The 22,598-nt window shown below is 47.4% G+C and overlaps 1 protein-coding gene across 3 annotated transcripts in view; it reads left to right on the forward strand.

Moving 5' to 3' along the window:
- The window catches only part of Tat (Tyrosine aminotransferase), a 77,100-nt gene that overhangs the window by 51,907 nt on the left and 2,595 nt on the right, over positions 1 to 22,598 (forward strand). For all 3 annotated transcript variants that reach the window (XM_077687278.1, XM_077687279.1, XM_077687277.1), the window contains exons 2-7: positions 482 to 740; positions 4,082 to 4,149; positions 15,598 to 15,756; positions 16,723 to 16,914; positions 17,585 to 17,667; positions 21,804 to 21,873. In XM_077687278.1, the coding sequence (XP_077543404.1) occupies positions 503 to 740; positions 4,082 to 4,149; positions 15,598 to 15,756; positions 16,723 to 16,914; positions 17,585 to 17,667; positions 21,804 to 21,873 (810 nt within the window). In that variant the 5' untranslated portion in view covers positions 482 to 502. The remainder of the gene's footprint in view (positions 1 to 481; positions 741 to 4,081; positions 4,150 to 15,597; positions 15,757 to 16,722; positions 16,915 to 17,584; positions 17,668 to 21,803; positions 21,874 to 22,598) is intronic.

Below are 22,598 nucleotides of genomic sequence, written 5' to 3' on the forward strand. Positions count from 1 at the left end.
AGAATCGTGAAAATACGGTAGCCCCTTTTCCGTGAACCCCGCCACTCCCCTCACCTCGACTCTTTGGACGGGGTTCATATAAACTCGGACGCGTCGAGGTAAGCTGAACCCGCCACTCAACTCACCCCGCCCCCGTCGCGTCCATGTACACGGGGCTATACTTGATGAATGAATGCGGCAGTGTGATCGATCATGTTTATTCGCTAGTTTGTTTCGTTTACGCACAAAAACCATCCGCAATGCGAGGCCCATCCGCGATGCGATTGTAGTTCACGCTAAACGGTGACGCCCGTAGCGGTTCTCGTTGTTTCCGCCCTGCCGTTGAGTGAAAGGTCGTGGGCTGTATTCGCAGTCGCGCCGTGGAGGCGCTTTCATACCCGCCAGGATGACTTGAGGCGCTCCTTCCGACGCTCCTCATGACCCCTTCCGGCGCGTTAGTTGAGCCAAATTTGCCGTGTTTCTCTCTCTCTCTCCTTCGCAGAACTGCATCAAGAAGGTAGGGATGAAAACACGGACTTCGTGGAATGCGCCAGCGTCCCGGTTCGCCACAAACACCACTAACCCAATACGCGGCTTCGTCGAAGACGCGGGACTTGTGCCCAACGCAGAGAAGAGCCTCATTTCCCTCTCCATTGGCGACCCCACAGTGTTCGGAAACCTGGTGCCATGCGAAGAAATACTGGCGCCAATTGAGACGAGTCTCCGAAGCCTCAAGCACCACGGGTACATCCCCAGCACGGGTGAGCAACCGAGTTTCGCGAACCAGCTGCTGCGGTAAAGAGTGCGCTCCTCACCTCGTCTCCCCCAAACGCTCTGCGCCTGGGTCAAAGTTCTTTTCCCCCGCCAAAAACAGGATGAACATTGCAGTTAAAGTTAACACCTAAATAAGCCTGTTTCTCTTACAGAAAAAGGCAGGTGCAGGCATGTATCACGTCCGGTATGAGTAGTATTTCCTGAGTATTGCCACAGCCAGTAGCAAAAACAGATCGAAATGCGGAATATAAATGAGCGTAACACGCGGCAAAATGACGAGTTGGGAAGACGCGCATGCTTCTTTTTCTGTTTCTTTTCTTTTATTTTCCCCCATGCACTCAAAAGGAGCAACTGGGCCGAGTTATGCCACATTCTGAAGCCATTGTGAGGTCTACTTCACCGCAGTTCACCTGGGTGGCCCAGAGCAGCACCCCAAAGAAGCAAATTTGACCATTAATAATGCAAGGCCTATGCTCGGGCTCAAAAACTGGGATCTGCGCTGTGACATCACGCAATTCCAAACGTCGTGCTTGCATTGCGTAATGTCGCAGCGCCTACCACTTTTTTCTCTTTTGTGAGGGGTCCGATCGTACAGTGGACATTTTGATAAACCTACGTTATTCATCTGATCGTAATGATTGGTCATTAAGGTTCTTTGCGGCGAGGTAAACCCAGGTTTTTAAAGGGACCCTACAACACTTTCTATAAGCGCTTTCACTCTTTCCTTCGCGTCTGGAAGCACTGCGAAAGCTATAGTTATCGCCAGCACGGAGCGGCACTGCGTGATTTGCTCGTCGCACCAGATACGCCTTCCATTTCTGCTTTGTTTTTGTGGCTTTTTTTAAAGTTGCTATCGAAAAGCTTTCGTTGCTGCAACTTAAGAAAAACCGGCCAACAGCAGCTACATGGCCTTAGTGACGTAATTCGAGCCGTCGGAGAACGTCAAGACCAGGAAGGAGAGAAAAATATTTTTGAGAGAGTTTACAAGTTATCTGATGGGCACAGAGCAGTAATGTTTGGCTGAGGTGATTTGCGACCCCCTAATATAAGTACTGGGTGTGTTGGGTGACTACGTTCGGCAAGCATTTATGATTTTTGACAAAGTTGAAAAAAAGTGTTGCAGGGTCCCTTTAAGGTTTCAGAAGGGCACGGTTTGCACGAAATCGGCACCAGCCGAGCTCCGACAACCTTATTAGCCTATGCCGGCAACAGGGCGTGCTTTCAGTTGCATTGCTTATTTCATTGAGGCGTCGCTGAAAAGATGGCAGATTGCTGTTAGCTACGTGATAATTACCGTGTATATGTTTTAGACAATTTCCTTAGTCGACTTCACCCGATCTTTTTCCATCAAAAAAGCGTCGTGGTACGATGAAAAGGCACACCATATTTGACTTGAAAAATGTGGCGCGTTGTGTAAATACGCCATGCATGCGTACATGACATTTTGCATTGCGAAATGCCACAGCCCAGATGGCATCTGGGGAAAACGACATGTTCTTGTTGCGTAATGTCATGGAGCAGGGTTCATTTTTGAGCCAAACTGTGGTTTTCTGGGTCTCGTCATTCAAGGAATTTGCTTCGTTGGTCGCAGTGACTGCTATTATGTGCACGTCGGTATGAAGCAGGATCTATCGAAAATTTCTCCGGTTGTGGAAAAGTCACAGATCGTAATCAAGCCCCGGTGCATTACTGTAGAAATAGAAGAAGCAACAAGCTGCTACTTGTGTTGTAGATATTTCAAAGCAAGCGAACAGAATTTTTTTTTTTTAGTCGCAGGTTAGCTTTTGACAAGTTTTCCCTACTTTCGGGGCAATGGGGAAAATGCGATTCTGGGGAGGTTTATTTGCATTTCTCCACTCCGTATTTACACTTTCGCTGGCTTCGCACAATGCGCCCGATTGACGAATTGCTGCACCCAAAAGAGTCAGTCTAGAAAATAACGAAGCTATACAAGTAATGTGCTTGAAAAGTGATTGGCGCTGTCACACGTTGCAAATATCAAACGTTATGTTTGCACTGCGTAACGGCACAGCGAAAATTCCATTTCTAACTCGAATCCTCCCTCTCCCTTCCATTCCCCCTGTACTGACCCTCGTAACTGGTTTGATCTGATAGTAACGACGATCACTCAGACATTGTGGTATAGCACACCCCAAGCACTTTTCAGAGTAATTTATAAATGAAGACAAACTTGCTTATAGCCATTAGTGTCACTGTAACGTGTTTCAAACATCGCGTTGCTCCGCTGCTTCCTTACTCACACACGTTAAAATCACACACACACACACAAAAATGCGGTCACGGCTGCAGGAAAGCCTCGCTGTGGCAGGCGTGCTGCCACGACTACTTTTTTTTTTTTTTTGCAGTTTTCAGAAGTGGTAAAGCAAAGCTTCTCTGGTAAGCACGCGTTGTATTGCATTCTCTATCCAGTGTTCTAAACATTCACAGTTCCTTGCGTTTCTTAAAAAAAAAAGTCTCAGGAAAACGCATCAACTCCAATGAGCACACCCGTCTTTCAAAAAGTAAATTTCCGAAAGTATACGCCTAATGCAAAGCAATAGAATAAGAAGGGCTTGGGTTCGGGCTAGTTAGTATTCCATAACTTTTAGCTTCAGCTCACACACAAAAAAAGCACACTGACAAAGAAGACAAGGACATGCGCTCTTACTTGTCTTCTTTGGTCCGTGTTCTTTCTTCGTGCGCTGAAGATGCGAGTAATTGAATAAGGATTGCAGTACGGACAAGGTGAGTTTCAAGCTTTGGCGATACCTATCTCATTCCGCAAGAAAGTTTCAAAACTAAAGAACTAAAACTAAAGGAGAAATTGTCTAGAAATAAAAGAAAAAAAGTGCCTACCTTCAGTTTTCGGCTACGTCCGATATTGATCGATTGTAGGGTTTGACGCGCCGACGCAGCGCTGGCGATGAGTCGCGCCATAGCGGAGGGCTCCGGATTAATTTTGACCACCTGGGGATCTTTAACGTGCGCCGAAATCTCGTACACACGGGCGTTTTTGCTTTTCGCCTCCATCTGAAAAGCGGCCGCCGCGGCCGGGAATCGAACCTGCGTCCTCGTACTCAGCAGCGCAACGCCTTAGCCACTGAGACACCCCGGTGGGTTACCTCCGATATCGCGACATAAACATGGGCCTCATAAGCAGTCATTTAGATGCTAGGTAAGTCGTTCTAATCAGTTATTCATCGACCAGTTTAGTTTCATAGCATTTGATGACAAGGTGCCCCATAATCCTAGTGTTTCCCGTGGTTCTTTTCAACTTTGGCATCATTTAATAATGTCTTATTTGTTAATCAATAATGTTTGCACGCAGGGGCACTGGCCGCAAAGGAAGCCGTGGCAGAATACTCATCAATTCATGGACTCAACATCAACCCTCAAGTGAGTAGACTGGCGCGTCCATACATATACACAAGAGTTTTACGGATATGTACAAGACATGAAAGGCTCCCACGCTAGAAAGCAGTGGCCCATTTTGGTCCCACTGGTTAGCCTCCCCGTGTGGTGGCTACAAACAAGAGCGTAATCCCGTGCCAATGCGGTTTCCCGAGACAGACGCGGGCGGGGATGTTCGCGGTAATGCTACGCGCACGCCCAAGCTGTCTAAGCTGTCTTGGGCGCGCGCCCGAGCGCTCGTGTCTCTGTAACCTCTCTACGTCCGTGTATTTTGCGCTGTTTTTCAAGGTGTCATGCATACCCAACTAGCCCAAAGTCAAGCTTTATTGCGCCCAAGCTGATCAGCTGCATCTTGTTTACTCGACGCTGGAAAACTCGTACATGGTTCTCCAGCACAGGTCTGGTGATGCCGCGGGCTGCGACGAGTCATTTCGGTCACAACAACAGGGCAATTAACCATGCAAAGGATTGGCCGACACCGCTGGCTGGTATCCAAGATGCGTTAGGAAACGCTGGTTAAAAGAATGAAAGGCACGAGAATGAAAGGCACGAAGGCAACGAGAAAGAGTAGCCCCAGGGAAGCGCCCGGTGCCAACGATCCATGTATCGACGGCCGCGTTCAACGACGCCTTATCTTCACGTACTGCATTCTTTGTGCATTTTGCACACTGAAAGTGAACGTTTAAGGGCGGGAATCGTAGATAAAAAATCACGCCTGATTATTATACCCATTCTAATTACTGCGATTGTAATTACCCCATTCTAATTACTACGAGTGGACGTGCACTCGGCCTATTTGGCTTCAATGATAGTTATTTTTTATCATGATGTAGCGTTTTTGTTACTTGCGTCAAGATGAATTTCTTCTTTTCGGCCGTGGGCTGAAAAGCGTGCGCCTTTTATGTTCAGGAAGAGGAGATGACCGGTCGCTCTACAATCTCCACTCCCTGACCGGAAAGTGGGCCGACTGCCCTAAGCTTGTGTCGAGCCTGTCTCTCGAACGTGGCGATCGATCTGATATGTTGGTTTTCACATGAAGACGCGCGTATAAGCTCACTATGTGTTAAAATGGTTCCCCCTACAAATTTACTTTGCTTGCAATTATAAGTTGCGGAGGCAAATTATAAATTTACCTTTGCATTGATGTGAGCCTTTTTTCGCTTACTGGTGGTAGTGTGGTGGTGCACAGATTAAGCGTTTTTGATAGCGTGGTTTGTAGAAAATGACAGTAAATTGAATTCTAAAAATCGATTTATTGTACTAACGTTCAAACAATACATGCCGAACACTGCAGAAAAAGTAAGACAAAATAACGGAAGTAGAAAGTTACAATTTTCAAAGTTAACATATTTTGTGTGAGATTATGCACATATGCGATGTGTATCATGGGTTAAAAGTTCAGGAGATTCCGGTAAAAATTAGGTAACCAGCACTGGATCATCCGTATTTGAATCATTCGTTTTGTTCGATGCCTGCAAGTAGATAGTGAGAAAACGGGCCGAGTGTTGGTGCAGTGCAGCGAGGAAAAAAATGTAAGATGTAAACGTAACTGGTTGCCTTCGTTTCAGCCACACAAATACCTTCAACTTGATGTGTAGATGGCTACAGCGGAGTAACGTAAGTGCGCAGAAGCTTCTCTCGGATGATTCAGGAAAAGGAAAGGCGCTGGAGCGAGATCAAAGTCACGGCAGGAGGCAGACGGGGCGACGAAAGACCGTTGGCAACTGTCCAAGTAAAGCGTTCAGATTTAAGGAAACGAGAAAACACGGCCATTAATCTGTACATTTGTTGTTATGTCTCGAAATTTGAGATAGGAAGACTCAAATATAAACGAAGATATCCTCCAGAAGAAAGTCAAAGGGAGGCAAAGCCAAAGCAGAGAACCAGCAATCATGGCCGTTTTTTTTTTTTTTTTTCCTTCGAAGTCGCGCTCCTGGCAGCCGAGAATCAGCTGGCCTTGACAATGAGACGGTCGCTCACGTTACGCGACGTCGCAGCCTAAATAACTAGCCCCGTATCTGGGCGCCAGTGGCCGTCGCCAACAAGCAAGCATCGCGTGGTGGGCTGCGGCGTCAGACGCGACGCTCAGTGGTCGGCCGATAAAGCCTGGCGGCGGCGCACGCAGGCCAAAACCTCAACAAGTCTCTGTCGATGGTATCTGAACAGCTGAATGCCTCTCCTAAAGTTGCCCTATACCGCTCAGACTGATGATTGATGATGATTGCTATTGGTTTCCCTTTTGTAGCGGGGTGATGACATGTCATCTTACCAAAAAGGACTAGTATACCTATGTTTTATACTCTTGGTTTAATACTAGCGCTGCTTAGGGCAGGCACAAAAAGCTTATTAGGCACAAAATACTTTTTTTTTCCTGTTACAGGTGGTAAATGTCTTAGGCAATATTCCCCTCTCTTCTTTTCGTCCACTAGCAGTCTAATCTTCTTTTCGTCCCCTCGACAGCCTTGAAGTTAACTTCCTCTGTGCTACCCTCAAATCCTAGGGCTTCTGGAAGCCGGATATTTCCCTCATGTAGGTTTGGGTGGATACCCTCACATTCTAACACAATGTGCCGCATAGTTTCTGTTTCTTTTCCGCAGACCACGCATACCCCATCATTTTGTGAATACTTCCCCACAAAGCTCTTAGTTCGCAAGCAACCTGCTCTAGCCTCAAAAAGCAAAGCACTACCCTGGGAATTATCATAGAAATTTTCCTTTCTGATGTTCAATTTCTCAGCCCTGTACATCTTTAACGTCGTTTTAGTTTCCATTTTTTAGCGACCATTACTCACCCCCCCCCCCTTCCCCCTATATCTCGGCGACGTCCACATGAAACGATGTCATCTCAAAGAAGGTCACATAACCACTGACACCGGTAGTGCTTTATCAGAACAGTGGAAACGTCGGAATGCGGTGCATTCATCACCCCACTTAAACACGTCGCCTTAATGTTATCCCAAGCATGCAGAGACTGAAGTGTGACTCATCAGTCACCCGCCACGGTGGCTCAGTGGCTAAGGCGTTGTGCTGATGAGCACGAGGTCACGGGCTCGATTCCCGGCCGCGGCGGCCGCTTTTCTCATGGAGGCTAAAAGCAAAAACGCCCGTGTGTACGAGATTTCGACGCACGTTAAACATCACCAGGTGGTCAAAATTAATCCGGAGCCCTCCACTACGGCGCGCCTCATCACCTGCGTTGCGTCGGAGCGTTAAACCCTACAATCAATCAATCAACTCATCAGCCGAGTGCGTGCAGCCCTTGACTTCTTATGCAGATATTACACGACACTATGGACTCTCCCGACGAGCAGTTGCCCTTTCCCACAAGTGTCAACCTCGAGTGAACGATCGACGTTGGCGCGCGCTCCAAACACGCTCCAAAATACTAAATTCCGGCTGGACCTACCTGGAATCGCCAGAACTCCCCGTTTTGCCCATTTTGCGGAGAATCCGGAACCGTGATACACACGGTAGGCGAGTGCGATCAACCCCCAAACTCCCCTCACCCTCCAAGTTTCCACACCGAGCTTCGGGAAAAAGCCTTGGCGAGCTCCGGCCTTGACGGCCAGCTTAGGTTGGCCCAAGGGGTTGTCGATGTCGCCCGCGCTCAAGGCGTCTTGGCCTGTGGACGACTCCCTAAAGCTTAAGACGTAAGCTCATCTCTTGGACATTGAATAATCGTCTATTCTCTCTCTGTCTCTAACATAGCAACCCCTGTTCATCGTACCCTCTAAGGCAATCCCGTGGTTCAGCTTCATCACAATGCACTCGGGTGTCCGATTCAGTAAAGCACTTCTCTGGGCTAGTTGGTTCATTTCAGACTTCGGTTAGATTAAAGGAATCCTGCAACACTTTCTTCAACTTTTTTTTTAATCCTAAATTCTTGCAGAACGATTGATTGATTGATTGTGGGGTTTAACGCGCCGACGCAACGGAGGCGATGAGGAGCGCCGTAGCGGAGGGCTCCGGATTAAGTTTGACCACCTGGTGAAACGTATGCCGAACGTACGCCGAAATATCGAACACACGGGCGTTTTTGCTTTTCGCCTCCATCAGAAAAGCGGCCGCCGCGGCCGGGAATCAAACACGCGACCGCTTTCAGAACGTAGTCACCCAACACACCCAGTACTTAGATTAGGGGTCGCAAGTACCTTAGCCAAAAATTACTGCTCTATGCTCATCAGATAACTTGTAAACTCGCTCAAAATATTTTTCTCTCTTTCCCGGTCTTGACGTTCTTCGACGGCCTGAATTACGCCACTGAGGCCATGTAGCGGCTGTTGGCCGGTTTTCCTTCAGTTGCAGCAATGAACGCTTTTCGATAGCAACTTTAAAAATAAAGCCGCATAAACAAAGCAGAAACGGAAGACGTATCTGCTGCGACGAGCAAATCACGCAGTGCCGCTCAGTGCTGGCGATAACTGTAGCTTTCGCAGTTCTTCCAGACGCGAAGGAAAGAGTAAAAGCGTTTATCGAAAGTGTTTCAGGGTCCATTTAATGCGCTGCTTAGGCTTACGATTCACGGACGGAGACCATGAAACGTTGAGACGATGAGAGCCGATTAAACGCGGAGACGTTCGTTTTGTCTGTTTCACCGTCTCTGTCCGTGTACCGTAAGCCTAAGCAGCGCATTAATCTAACCTAGTGTCCGATTCATGCCGCCAACGAAGCAAATTCGGCAAATGATAGCAACGCGCATATCATTTGTTTAAAGACGGTGACCTGACCTGCGCAGTGGTGCTGCGCAAAGCAGAACGTCTTTCCATTGAGCGACGCCACAGCGCAGACAGAACCTCCGAGTCAAATCGTGTGCTCGAAATCTCCATTCGCCGAAATTTTACGTTGGCTGCATGGATTAGTCAATCGAGTGCATTCTGGCCAAGCTGAGCTACACGACTGTCTTAGAGTACATGGTAGGGTAGAACTTGATTTGCAACGTCAGATGTTGTGGCCAGAACCCTGCCCTTTTCTCAAAATATCGTAATTGTATCATGCATTCTTTTTTGTGATATCTTTATCGGTTGAGGGCGTGCATGGGCGTGTTCATGCTTGCGCGTGGTTGAGTTATTGGAAGCTGCGCATGCGCGATGTTGTACTCAGCGTAAGTATTTTCACCAAATGAACTTCACTTGCAAGTAGAGCTCGTCCATTTCGTTTGTGTGCCGTCTTCGTCCCTGTTTTCTGCGCTTATTTCTTAATTGCCGACCCGTTAAACAAACTGGTTCATCATTATTTGCTCTCACGGTTACAAGCCCAGTTGCAAGCCCAGCTGATTCATTCCCTGAAAACATTCTTTTGCAGGATTTCTTCCTCCACGCTTGCAGATTACCTTGAAATTTGAGTTACATTACGTAAGCGCGTCTTAAATGTATTTTCTTGTTCTGTACACTTTTCCGCTTTATCTTATACAATTCTAGCACTAGGCTAAGATGTATACTATAGTAGCCATTGATTTTTCGGATACGACTAGCTGTTCGCATGTCCTGCACACATTCAGCTTGATCATGAGCGTCACTTTAGAGCTATGCAAGTGCTTCATACTTATATATATATATATATATATATATATATATATATATATATATATATATATATATATATATATATAGCAAATCAGAATTGGAACTGAGGGGCTCATTGAATGAAGACAGAAGTAAGGGTAGGCAGTCAAGAAAGTCAAGGAACGCGAAACTGAAGGTATGGGGGATCGTTTTTAATATTCTTGCAACTGATATATTTGAAAGAAAGAAAGACGGTGGAGAAAAACATGCCCGCCGGGGGGAATCATGCATTGGGTTTATTTATGTTTTGTTTTTACCGCCCGACTGCGCCGGGTTGTGTTATCTGTGTCCCAAGTGAAGCACGTGTTGCATTCTTTCTTTCTTATGCCGCACGGGTTATCTCATTTGATAGGGAGAATGGTTCGCCCTGGCGTCACTAGCTTAGAATAGTCTTCTTTGATGTACAGTGTCCGCGATGTAATTCGACGGTTCGAGAAACACCCGCGCCGAAAGATAAATGCCCGCAGAGCAGACGCCGCGGCATTCTATTCGCCGATACACGCCTGCGCACGTCACTTTGTTGACTGCTGCTTCGCCGCCTGTGTATTGTATTTTTTTTTATTTAGGGAAGCACAAGTTTACTCCAATAAACTTGTTTTTCCTTCAAGACAACTGCGCCCCTTTGGCTTCGTGAATCGTGACTATATATATATATATATATATATATATATATATATATATATATATATATATATATATATATATATATATATATATATATAGTCATTTTTTCACCACTTTCTTTTCGACTCAAAAAATTCTTCATCTCTTTCTATGACCCACCACCCCTTTGGTTTCCGAGGTTTTCTTGACTGCTAACCCTTATTTTCTGTCTATATATATATATATATATATATATATATATATATATATATATATATATATATATAGAGAGAGAGAGAGAGAGAGAGAGAGAGAGAGAGAGAGAGAGAGAGCAGAAGAATATGGTTGGGAATGAGGGGCTCGTTAAGGAAATACAAAAAGAAAGTTCGGCAGTCCACAACGCCAAGGGAGGCATAGGGGGATAGTTAGGCTTATTTTACCACGATTACTGAAGTTAACATTTTCAACAATGTAGAAAGAAAGTGAAGAAGAAGACGCACCCAGAGTGGGCACCGAACACACGCTTTCCTATCAGATCTCGGATGCCTTACCAATTCGACTATCTGGGCGACTTTATATTTAGCACAACTGTATCTGGCGTTTGAGGCTGGTATCCAGCACCACTGTGACTGCTGATCGAGCCCCTCATTCCTAACTATATTTTTCTGCAAAGCATAGCGAGGGCTTTGGTTCTGGCAGCCTTGGTGCTGAAAAGTAGCATAAGGGGGTTTCCCGCCAGTCGATTGCTCATGACATGCTGTAGACGCCCGAGTGACGACCTGCTGGTTAAAAAGAAGGTCCCCTTCACTCTAGGTTTTCAGAGTGGCGCTGGCTACACCACCCTCAAGCGTCAGAAACAGCTGTGCCAAATATAAATACCGCAGAAAGTGACGGAGAACACAGTCGCCCAGATAGCCGAATCGGTAAGGTGTCCGAGATCTAATCGGGAGGCATGGGTTCGGTCCCCACTCTGGACGCGTTTTTTCTTCCCCTTCTTTCCTACATAATTTAAAATGTATCAACTTCACAAATCGTTGTAAGGAAGCCTAACTACTCCCCTATGTCTCTGATCATCGTAGACTGCAAAACTACCGTACTTTCGGTATTTCCTCAATGAAAGTCCGGTAGTCTTGCTGTTTCTTTCTGTATTTCCTCAATGAAACCTCCGCGGTGGCTCAGTGGCTAAGGCGTTGTGCTGCTGAGCACGAGGACGCGGATTCGATTCCCGGCCGCGGCGGCCGCTTTTCTGATGGAGGCGAAAAGCAAAAACGCCCGTGTGTACGAGATTTCGGCGCACGTTAAAGATCCCCAGGTGGTCAAAATTAATCCGGAGCCCTCCACTACGGCGCGTCTTATCACCTGCGTTGAGTCGACGCGTTAAACCCTACAATCAATCAATCAATCAATCAATCAATCAATCAATCAATCAATCAATCAATCAATCAATCAATCAATCAATCAATCAATCAATCAATCAATCAATCAATCAATCAATCAATCAATCAATCAATCAATCTTTCCTCAATGAGACCCACAGTCCTGACCATATTATTCTGCTATATATAAAGTGAAAGCTCGTTAATTCATACCTCAATAATTCAAATTTATGGATAATTCGAATTGTATACTTTATTACGACCAAGTATCCATAGAAGCCTGTGCATTGAAAAGCCCGTTAATTCGAACGCAAAGGGCCTCCGCCACGGATAATTCGAGCTACGCGCCACCGCGCCGGCAGCTTGGGGCCTGCTGCACTGCCAGAGAAACGGCCCCGCAGCCGACACTCGAGGCTTCGTCGCTTCCGGAAAGGATAAAATAGAGATAGAAGTTAAACCGGGTAAAAAAAAAATCTAGAACCCTTTAGCGGACGTTTCGGAAGGAGTTTCTTTCCGGACTACGTAGATGTGGACACGAGTTCACTGTGTGGCGCGTGCTGACAGATGTCATAATTTGTGAGGTCGGAACCGTAGACCCTGTCGCTACCAGTGACCACGAGGAGGTTGTGAACGAAGCACCACTGTGACCATCCCTCAGGAGTAATGGCCGGATGAAATGCTACCCGTCTCTTCCTCAATTTTGGAGTACGCGAATCGGAGGCCTTCCGCTACATTCGCTCGTTAGAGAAAGAAATAGCTTTCGCCTTCTAGCATAACAGGCAGGTTTCAATCCTGGCCTTTTTCAAGCATTCAATTGCTGACATGCTCTGCAACTCCACAATAGCATTGTACGGCTTTCGTACTTCAATTTCCTTAGTTCGAAATCGCCCCCTTGGAGTTCGAATTAACGATATCTTGCTGTATATATATATATATATATATATATATATATATATATATATATATAATGTGTGTGTGTGTGTGTGTGTATGTGTGCGTGCGCGCCTGTGGAGGGACGGGATTTCAAATAAACAAATACATAAACCAAAATAAAATAAAGTCACAACGTACATACATATACTTGTGTAGTATTATGCTGTTTCATTTTACGACAAGTCCACCACTTCTCAGTTTTTTTTATCCCTATGATTATCGGAGGTACTTACTAATCTTTATGAGCCATATTTTTGTCTCTAATCGCTTCAGTTCTTAATGATAGTGCTGGTCAGCATTAAAAATGAAACTAAGGGGGAAAGGAGGCGAAAAGAAACTTCATCCATCCTCCACAGCAGTAATACATTTGTATGCTATCACTTCATCTTCGCGCGCCAGTATTACAAGGCAAGGTATACGTTTCCGGCATTAAACCGGAAGCATTGGATGGGGAGGAATCTCCCACAAGCAGTTTTAGAATGACTTACTAAACGTAACCCGCAAAAACTTGGCTTGGCAAAGTTGCAGACAACACGACGATTCGCAACGGGTCATGCCTAGGGGGAAAAGCAGCCAGGAGACATCACAAAAACATTGTTGAAAACACTAATACAAACACAAAAGTCTTGGCTGGCAATATGTTAGCGAAGCGTTAAATATAAATACTGCACGTTCCCACCCACTAAGAAGGCTCCCCTCGACGACATTTTTTAACGCTATTCCTTGCATGCGGGCGCTCGGCCAATTGCGCGTGTTCTGCAGTTGACCGAGCTATAGCCAAATTCTGTGGGTGGAGGCGCTCGCGCTCTACTCTGCCCGCGCTGCTTCACGTACTCACACGTGTACCAAGCGGATCCAGTCGGGGTGTTTGGAATCGTTTATACATATCCACGGAAAAGCATCACAAACGCGTCTGTTTGTTACTTCCACAATTCTGAGCACAAGTAAAATAACAGTAAAGTGCGCCGGTAAAAATTACGTCGATATTTGTCAAACTTTGTCAACCTAAAGCAACCAACACAGGGTAAGTGTATAAAGGTTGTCCTATTTAAGCCTACCATTTTTGCTTAATGATGGCCGGGTAAGAGGGACGGCCAAAATTCATATTTGTGTTTAACCATATACACTAACATTTGGTGACGGAACTCCAAGTTAATACGTTGGTTATATAAATATAAATTCGTGGTGCGATGAGTGTGACGACATCTCTTAAGCAAATTCCAAAATAAGTCACGCACTTTCGTAAGAATTGCGTTTAGCGCGCCCCCTCTCACTGCCCCCGAACTTTACTATGCACAGTCCGCATTTATTAAATACACACCGTACTAAATTTACCCCGAAGAAAATCTGGAGAATTGACGATGTTGCGTACATGAAATATTCGAATTTCGCAACACCACTCTACTCTAAACATATTTGTCCTGTATTAAGACGCACACGGCATTTTAGTCAGCTGTGTATACATGCGAACTGCCTCCGCCCGTCTCTCCCTCTCGGCTAGGCGCCGCAATCGCGCCGTTCCTCCTCGATTTTCTCAGTGCGTGGCGGCTGACCTTCGCCGAACCAGTAGCAGAACGACGCCCCGACGGACGTCACCTCCCTCCACCTGTCAGTGACGACACACCCCACCATCTGCTTAGCGTCCCCGATAAGCAAGCACGGAGGTTGCCCCAAAACCGGCGTGAGCCGGCGTGTTCGCAGTGCCCCACGGCGGTTCACACCGGTACGGAAGCTGTGTGGAGGGCAAACCGAAGTGCGTCAGCGCTGCAGCCCAAGCAAAAGCGCTTGGGCTCATGAGAAGAAACGCTGCCAAGTTTCAATGAGTAACACAATATGACGCATCGCCACTACAGGTTGAAATTAATTGAAAACTGTGGCTCACACATTGCGCGACACAGAACTGCTACAGCTCCCCCGCAACTTGCGTCTCGTTTTCTAAGAGTGATAACAACGCGCGTGTGCATGCCCACACGTCCTGCTCCTCCCATTCGTCCGAACATGTGGGCTCTTCAGCAACTGAGCGCAACAGCAACTCACCCGACATCCTGCGGCAAGTTCGCCTGGCAAGCTGGAGTTTTTGCAATGTTCCAATGCCCGCCAGTGCTCTAATGCTCTCCTGCTGTTCCTGACATGAAAATCGTGACATCAAAATTAGTTAACTTTGTATAATATTAATCCTTTCTAAAATCAAACATTCTTTCCTGTGACCCCTCGCTTCGAGAAATGTTAACCCTGGTACGCAATATTGCTCGTTACTAAGCGATTGATTAATGTGACAAATGAATTGCGCTGGTGTACCCTGGTATAAATTACCTAAGGCGAACGACCACTGAAAAATTTTACGACAGTCGCCTAAATGGCTACTGAAGCTGCCCACATGCAGAGAGGGGTACAACTCTTCCAATCTTTGAGCGTTGAACTCATCTCCTTGATGGGGCCATGAAGCCAACGTACATGCTTATTTCATCTGAAAGAACTAGCATTCAATAACTCGCTCCGGCACCGGACAACGCTGTTTTCACCTTCAGAGCAAATATTGACGAACTTTGATGACGGGCATGTCTAAAAATTTCTCTGCCTGTACTCTACATGTAAGCCAATACGTGGGGACGTTTCACACTTCTTCAGGAAAGACGGTAAGCACGCTTAACTGCGTTTACCAGCGTATACTCAAATAAATGTACTCCTGTTCCCATTTACAACGTCTGCGCATCTATAGAAGCGTACAACCCCAATAATCTTTAATCGCCTATTTAACAATCGCTCGGCGTGCTATGGTATGACTCGCATTACGGGCGACTCTCTTTCTGACAACCAGGAATGTTTGCGGTACCTACATCGCAAGATAAAAAAACGGCGAAAGCCAACATAATTGATGAGACTGCATAATTGATGAGACTGCATCAAGTTCGTCTGCCGCATTCTTTGCGCTGATTAGTAAGCGTTTGTCGCACACCGCAGGACGTCATCCTGACATGCGGCTGCTCGCAAGCATTGGAGATGTGCGTGACCGTGCTCGCAAACAGCGGCCAGAACGTCCTGATACCACGGCCGGGTTTTTCCGTCTACAAGACGCACGCGGAGTCCCTTGGCATCAAGGTCAAGTTCTACAATTTGCTGGTGAGAGCAACTGCAGATTGGAATTCGGGGGCCGTTCACAACTTGACGGTTGGGAGTCCACGCGTCACTAGGCGATCTCATCGACGTTTTCCGCTAACATCCATTCCTAACAGAATGGTGAGGGAGAAAAGAAAATACGAAATACGCTGCTCAAGAAGAAGATATCGCAGCGGTGTTTGGTTCAGGTTAATGAACTAAAATAAAATACCAGCGAGACGATTTAGCTGGCTACTAACCATCGCTGCATTCGGTTGTTACAGTAATAGCTTATCCTGTTTGTCTCTCAGCAAGTATTCTGAACATATTCATTGTGTTATATATGAGCTGCAAAAACCCAAATGAAAAAACTAAAAGTAAAGGAGTGCATACGTAAACGGTTTTAGTCTATCTTTTCGTTTCGTGCAAACTGGTACATTGCAGGTTGTAAAACAGTCTCTTATTGCATTTTGTAGGTTAAACTCAAAAGGAGGAAGTTAAAGAGCGTAAAAAGAACGCATGGTTTTCACACATTTATAATATCCACTTATTGTCTGTGTGCGTGTGGTTATTACGGAGGAAGAGAAATGGGAAGAAAGTTACTCCTAAGAGGTCGTGTTTCTTTCGTTTAGACACTTGTCTCGTAATCCTTAACGAGCACAAAAAAGAGGGAGTAATGCGGCGAAAATGGAGTAGAACGGAAGTGGGGAAGTGGCCCGCATGGCGGTGCCAATCTTGAAAAGAGAGAGAGAGAGAGAGAGATTGACTGTTTATCGGCATCTCCGTTTCCTTCCACTATTTCGGCCTTCCCCACCCGCACATTCGCATGATGCGAATGTGCGGGTGCCTTTGTCAGTGCCCATAGTGGAAATCGTAACGCCTTTTGGGGGCCCCTTAATGTTGGCTGTGGCCCACCCCTCCAAGGACACGGGGTCGCTGCTTTGCGCTCTGGGCAAGTATATGGAACCTAACGCGGGGGAACATTCGCAGCCCGAGAGAGGCTGGGCCGTGGACCTCGTGCACCTGGAGTCCCAGATCGACTCCCAGACGGTGGCCATCGTGGTCAACAACCCGAGCAACCCGTGCGGCAGCGTGTACACCAAGGAACACCTCAAGGACATTCTGGCCGTGGCGGCCAGGAATTACGTGCCCGTCATCGCCGATGAGATATACGAGCACTTTGTGAGCACTTTTGTTTCCAGCAATGTCTTGACTGGTTATTCACACTAAAAAATACCGCAGCAGCTGGTGCTGCTGCAAAGAGCAACTTTGCATAGTGAGCAATTTTCGACGAAGTACATGCATCTTTCTTACCGAAGGGTGAAATTAGTGAAACTGTGGTGTGGAGCGTATATAAAATTACCTTTTAATTACCTTCACTACTAAAGTAAGTGTGCCGGTTACGTTTTCGAAGCAGTCGATAGCTTTTGCGTAAGTTGTCATAAGAGGCAGGTGCCCATTTAAGTTACGCTCCCCCTTCAGGTTCTATTGCGATAAATCAGGATGCTGAGTAACAGCAATCGTAACGCCCTGCAAAAGCCTAGAAGCATGGGATAAATGGCGACTATAAATGTTATGTTGCGGTAGCCAGATAATCTGGCTATGTCATTCAAACGACCTAGACATACACATGAGATAAGTGCTCGAGATGCATTTCTGCATTGAGGCCACTGGACCACGAAGGTATAGCCACATCGTGTGAACCCTATTGATAATCGAGCTAGTCATGTTTTTCGATAAACAGATAGCCCCGCACACGCGGAGATCAAGTGCTTCCCCTGACGAAGGTCATGCACAGCTGAGGTCCATCTAATGGTTAAGTTGCTGAGATACATCGTTGTTCTTGTACCAGGTCTTCCAAGGTCAAGAGTACCACCCGATGGGATCCCTGTCTGAAGATGTGCCCATCTTGTCCTGCAGCGGTCTCACAAAAAGGTGATGAAGTGGTGCTCGCGGTTATGTGCAAACACGCCGAAAACACCCTGCTCATCAGTTCGACTTTGTGTAAGTTGTTCATCTTGGTGTTCAAAGTGCTCACAACACAGGGATGAAGAAAGAGAGAGAGACGAAATAGTCCTTTCATCGTCCGTTCGTATTTCTTCGTCCCTGAGTTGTGAGCGCTTTGAACAACAACATGAGAAAGCAACTACTGGGGACCAAGCCATGTCAGGAATGCAGGTGTGCTGTGCACTTGAGCGCTTCGGTTTTCAAGTCACAAGTGCTTAAATTCCTCGTTCATTCACCGAACCCTACAGAACCTGTGAACACCAGCTTTGACCTGGTTGGTTCATTTTGTCAAGACCCACAACGTTTCTTTTTTTGGTGAAGACGCAATGCAGCAAGAATCAAGTACTGGGATTCACCGCCGGAGGAAGAAGGAAATCGGTGGACCGAATGCGTCTCGAAGGCGCAGCGCCGACGCAACCGGCAAGCCGGCATCGTGCCAACCCCTACACTGCAGGCCGCACACGTAAGCCAAGCCACGTCGGAATTTCAACTAATCCAGGCCAGCCGCAAACCTACGCCCCGGCCCGCTCCACTCCTCATCAACGATTTAAATAAACCTGGTTCTGCGCCCGCAGGATGGCTTGAACTTAAACAAAGTTCTGCCCTCCACGCTATCGCTTGCCCTGCTCCACGAGACCAACACGTCCTGGAAGCAGGCCAGTCTCCGTCTTCAAGGCGATGTAAACAGAACACAGCCACGGTGAGCACACCTTCCGCAGAGGTAGCCAAGCTTTTACTCAAGACGAAGCAGATTGTGCTCAACAACGCCCATCACGCTGTGGCGCTGTACGACCTCGCCTCTGACGATGCAGTGAAATGAGTAATCCGTGGGGTCCCCGTCGAATTTACGTACGACCCAACTATTCAAAACATTGATCAAGAAGGCTTCAAGCTCTACTCGTGTCGTTGCAAGGAATCGACCACTGCCATTCTCACGTTGGCGGTACCCCAGGCTCCTCATAACGTACGACTATACGGGGCGGAACACCGCTGCACGTTATACAAGAAGACGGTCCCGGTCTGTGCGAGGTGCCACGAGATTGGCCACCGCAACACCGCCTGTCCTGTCTAGGTCTGCCACCTGTGCGGCACACGGGACCCAGTGCACAACCACGACTGCAACGCCAAATGGGATCTCTGCTCGGTTCCCCACCTCACGGCGTCCAGAGGGTGCCCGAAACGTTACATCCCTCCACACATCCTACGTCAGCGCGAGCTCCGACGACATAAAGCAGCAAAAAACTGGTTCATTGTCCCGGCGTGACGGGGCACCCCAGGGGTGCCACTCTCGGTCCGCCAACCCTGACGTTCGAGAGCAGTCCGGAGACCGACACCGGGACAGGTCCGCCTGGCCGGCCAGAAGAGGACCCAACGCATCCAGGCCTGGATAGCCGCCCCCGCTCACAGTATAAGTGAGGGCGACAGCGCAGCCAGTCTAGGCCAACTGGCAAAAGCACAAAAATGTGAGCTGGACAGCTAAGACACCTCCCATTGCTCTAGACAATCACGGATAATTCCTCGCGTTAGGATAGGCATAGGGTAGCTCCTGTCATGAACGCTATCACCTACGTGCACTCCTGGCTCGGCAGGCAGATCAACTGGCGAAACAAACTAACCTAATTCCCTTCACGCTCGAACGGAGGCGATGGAACGAGTGCAGTAACGTGAACCAAACGACGAACGAAAAAAAAAATCCAAGCGGGACACCCTTCACCAGCAAGAGACCCCGATGCAGACGCGAGCAGCGATCGCCATGATCAGCCCACCCCTACCCACTCAAATAATACTCAGCCATGCAAAGACGCCCAATAATGTCTATCCAAAACACCGTTCTGCGCATGGCAGAGCAGATGCAGGCCTTTCAACACCAGACAGAGCTAATGCAGACCTTTCAACAAACAATCTGCGCACTACAGCAATCTATCCAAGACAACCAGGTCAACAGCGCCCCCAGGCTGAACGCCTTAGAATCAAACGTGAGCCAAATTATCATAACTCTGCATTCTTAGAAAAGGGCTACCCCTTACACCAAGCAAACCCCGGACGATAAAGCCTGAAATAGCAGCCAATATTCCCCACCGTAAGATGGAACCCCGTGATAAACGATTCGATACGCTGGTGTTTCTTCAATGGAATTGCCGAGGGTTTGAGGATAAGGCTGGCGAATTACACATGTAGATACATTTCAAACCAAACCAGATGCCATTGCCTTGCAAGAACCAAACAGTAAACCGAAGCTGCCGGGGTATATTACTTGAGCCGACCCGTCGCAACGAGCCACGGCAACGTTGGTGCGAAACAACATAGCAGTTACGTAACATCTCACTCCACAATGAGGGTGTGAGCACACGTTGGTAGAGCTAAGAGTCGCCGAACAGGCAGCGCCAAAACATTTTTTATACTAAATTCGTATTTTCACCCGCCACGCAAGCAACAAGACATAACGGCTACCTTTCAAGGTGCCCTACAAACGGCCAACAGCAGACCCCTTTTCCTGTTGGGGGACTTTATTGCACCATACCCGAAGGGGGTTACAAGTATTGCTCCAAAAGAGGCGGGGAAATCGCTGCCTTTATTGATCTCTTTCGCCCCACCCTCTTGAATGATCCTGAGACGCCCACACGTCAAGGCACCAATACGGCAAGAGACACTACCGCGGACCTTTCGCTACTTGTCGGCTCCCTGGACGTGGCATGGATAAACGCTCAGGTGAACCTCGGCTCCGATCATGATATACTACAGCTTACTACACGCGGAGACACATTCAAGACCCCCATAGGGTCAGCCCTGCTTACCAACCGAGATAGATTTCGAGAGGAACAATCTACACAACCCTCGGCGAACCTCTCGACCTACGAGCAGTGGGCGTCACGCCATCTGTCCCTGGCCAAGAAACACACGCAGACGATCATCACGACGTACCAAACCCCGTGCGTAGACTCCCGCCTACTCCAGGAGCCTTACAAAGCGGTAGAAGCGGCAAAGACACAATCTTCGCCTTCGCAAACACATCAACGAACTCAACAAGACAGAGGCGGAATACGCCAAAGCACTCTGTAGAGAAAATTGGCTTGAATTTTGCGACGGCCTTCAAGGCACACTGACAACCAAAGTGGAAACTTCTCCGTCCTCTGATTGACCCACTAACAAGCAAGAGCGAAACCAACCGCGGCTTAGTTCGCCCTCTCAACAACTACGAGGGCGATGTTCCAGCGCTAATGAAAGCATTCAAAGATAAGTACCTTCAGACAGACCACCCCGGCATTCATCCACGTCACTACACGGGCCGCCCCTCGACACCCTAGACCAACGAAACCCTGTGTCTTGTGGAGATCGCTGGCCGATACAGCCCTGTTACTCGCAGTTAAAAAGCATAACCGGGCTTTAGTTGCTCACAACGCCAAACCGGAAGGCGTTCACGGGCTAAGGAGGTTCCTTAACGAAGGCGTAGTGCAGGGTGTCACTGTAACAGAAAGGCAGAAAGGTTAACTGAAATGAAGCGCACATTGTTGGCTCACAATTAAAGCTGGTGATTATAGCAGTCCAGTATAGGAAAACCACATTTGCTGTGAGAATTACCATGAAAGATAATTTTGACGTCGAATGTCATTGAGCATGATGGCCGTGCACCAAGTTGACTTCTTGCGCTGCTTCTCTTATGGTGTTTAGAATAACGCATCAGGCTTTTAACCAAAACAATCCGGTATACGACGACTATTTCGCGGTATAATCTGTAATATGGTTGTAGTGACGAAGCCTGCATGGGATAATTCGATTCGAGACACGCGGAAAATGTTTGAGATGTAATAGATTATCGGCGGATGCATAGTTTACGTTCATTCGAGCACTGCTGTACGAACACCGCTTAGGCTAGTCCTTGCTGGTGTGGGTATTTCTTCGAGGTCTCCTGCACGGGCCTAAGGCCCTTATACTAAATCAGTCATGCGTGACAGTGAAGACGCGCTTCAGCTCAACGGAACAATTAACGTACTTCGGAGACTAAGTACAGCGTACGTACAGGTGCGCGAAATTAACGGCGCTGCTGTTGTTGTTCCCTTTTGCAGATTCCTTGTCCCCGGCTGGCGAACAGGTTGGATAATTGTCCATGACAGACACGACGTATTTGCGCGCGGGGTGAGCCTGTGTGGCCCTCACAAGGGCGCCCACTTTTTTTCAGAACTCTGTTGTTACAGGTGCCATGATAGCGACTTTTTGCATTGACGCCGCTGTTTGGTGAGTCGCTCACCGATCTCTGCCCGAAACTATATGCCGCTCGGAAAGGACAAGCAGGAATGGGGTCAAAGGGGCCACGAAGACAAAATACAACTTCGCTTAATTTGAAAGAACTAGCCTTTAATCCGTAGCTCTCTCAGCTCCATTACACCTAATAAAGGCGCTTCTTAACCCGAAAAAAAAAAAAAAAAACTCGAGAAAGATTCAAAAACTTTCAAATTTCGCGCCACAGTAACGGAATTTGGGCAGCAATCACTTATTGTGGGCCAGCACTAAAAATATTTTTATCATTCAAGTGATGCGATCAAACGGAACCAGAGGCCCCACTGCAATCAACCAGTCATGTTTCTTGGCGGTGGTTTAGGTCGTCGGCGGCCAATCTCACAAACAAGATTCTGTGACGTCATAGAATCTTGTTGGGCTGGGGAGTCACCACTGGTTAATATCTCGTATGTATGTTTAAAGTTTGCGATAAAACTGGTATCGTTGTTATCAGGACAAAGCAGTTTTCTTAATGAACCAAACTTGTATTTTGTCTTCATGGCCCGTTTCAGACCCTCCCTCCTCTTTGTACTAAAACAGGTAGTTCCGGTGTGGCCCTCAACACCATTCTTTCAGTTCCTCAC

This window comes from Haemaphysalis longicornis, unplaced genomic scaffold (assembly GCF_048455015.1).
Source record: "Haemaphysalis longicornis isolate Haplotype H1 unplaced genomic scaffold, Haemaphysalis longicornis Haplotype H1 scaffold_1, whole genome shotgun sequence".
Classification (NCBI taxonomy): domain Eukaryota; kingdom Metazoa; phylum Arthropoda; class Arachnida; order Ixodida; family Ixodidae; genus Haemaphysalis; species Haemaphysalis longicornis.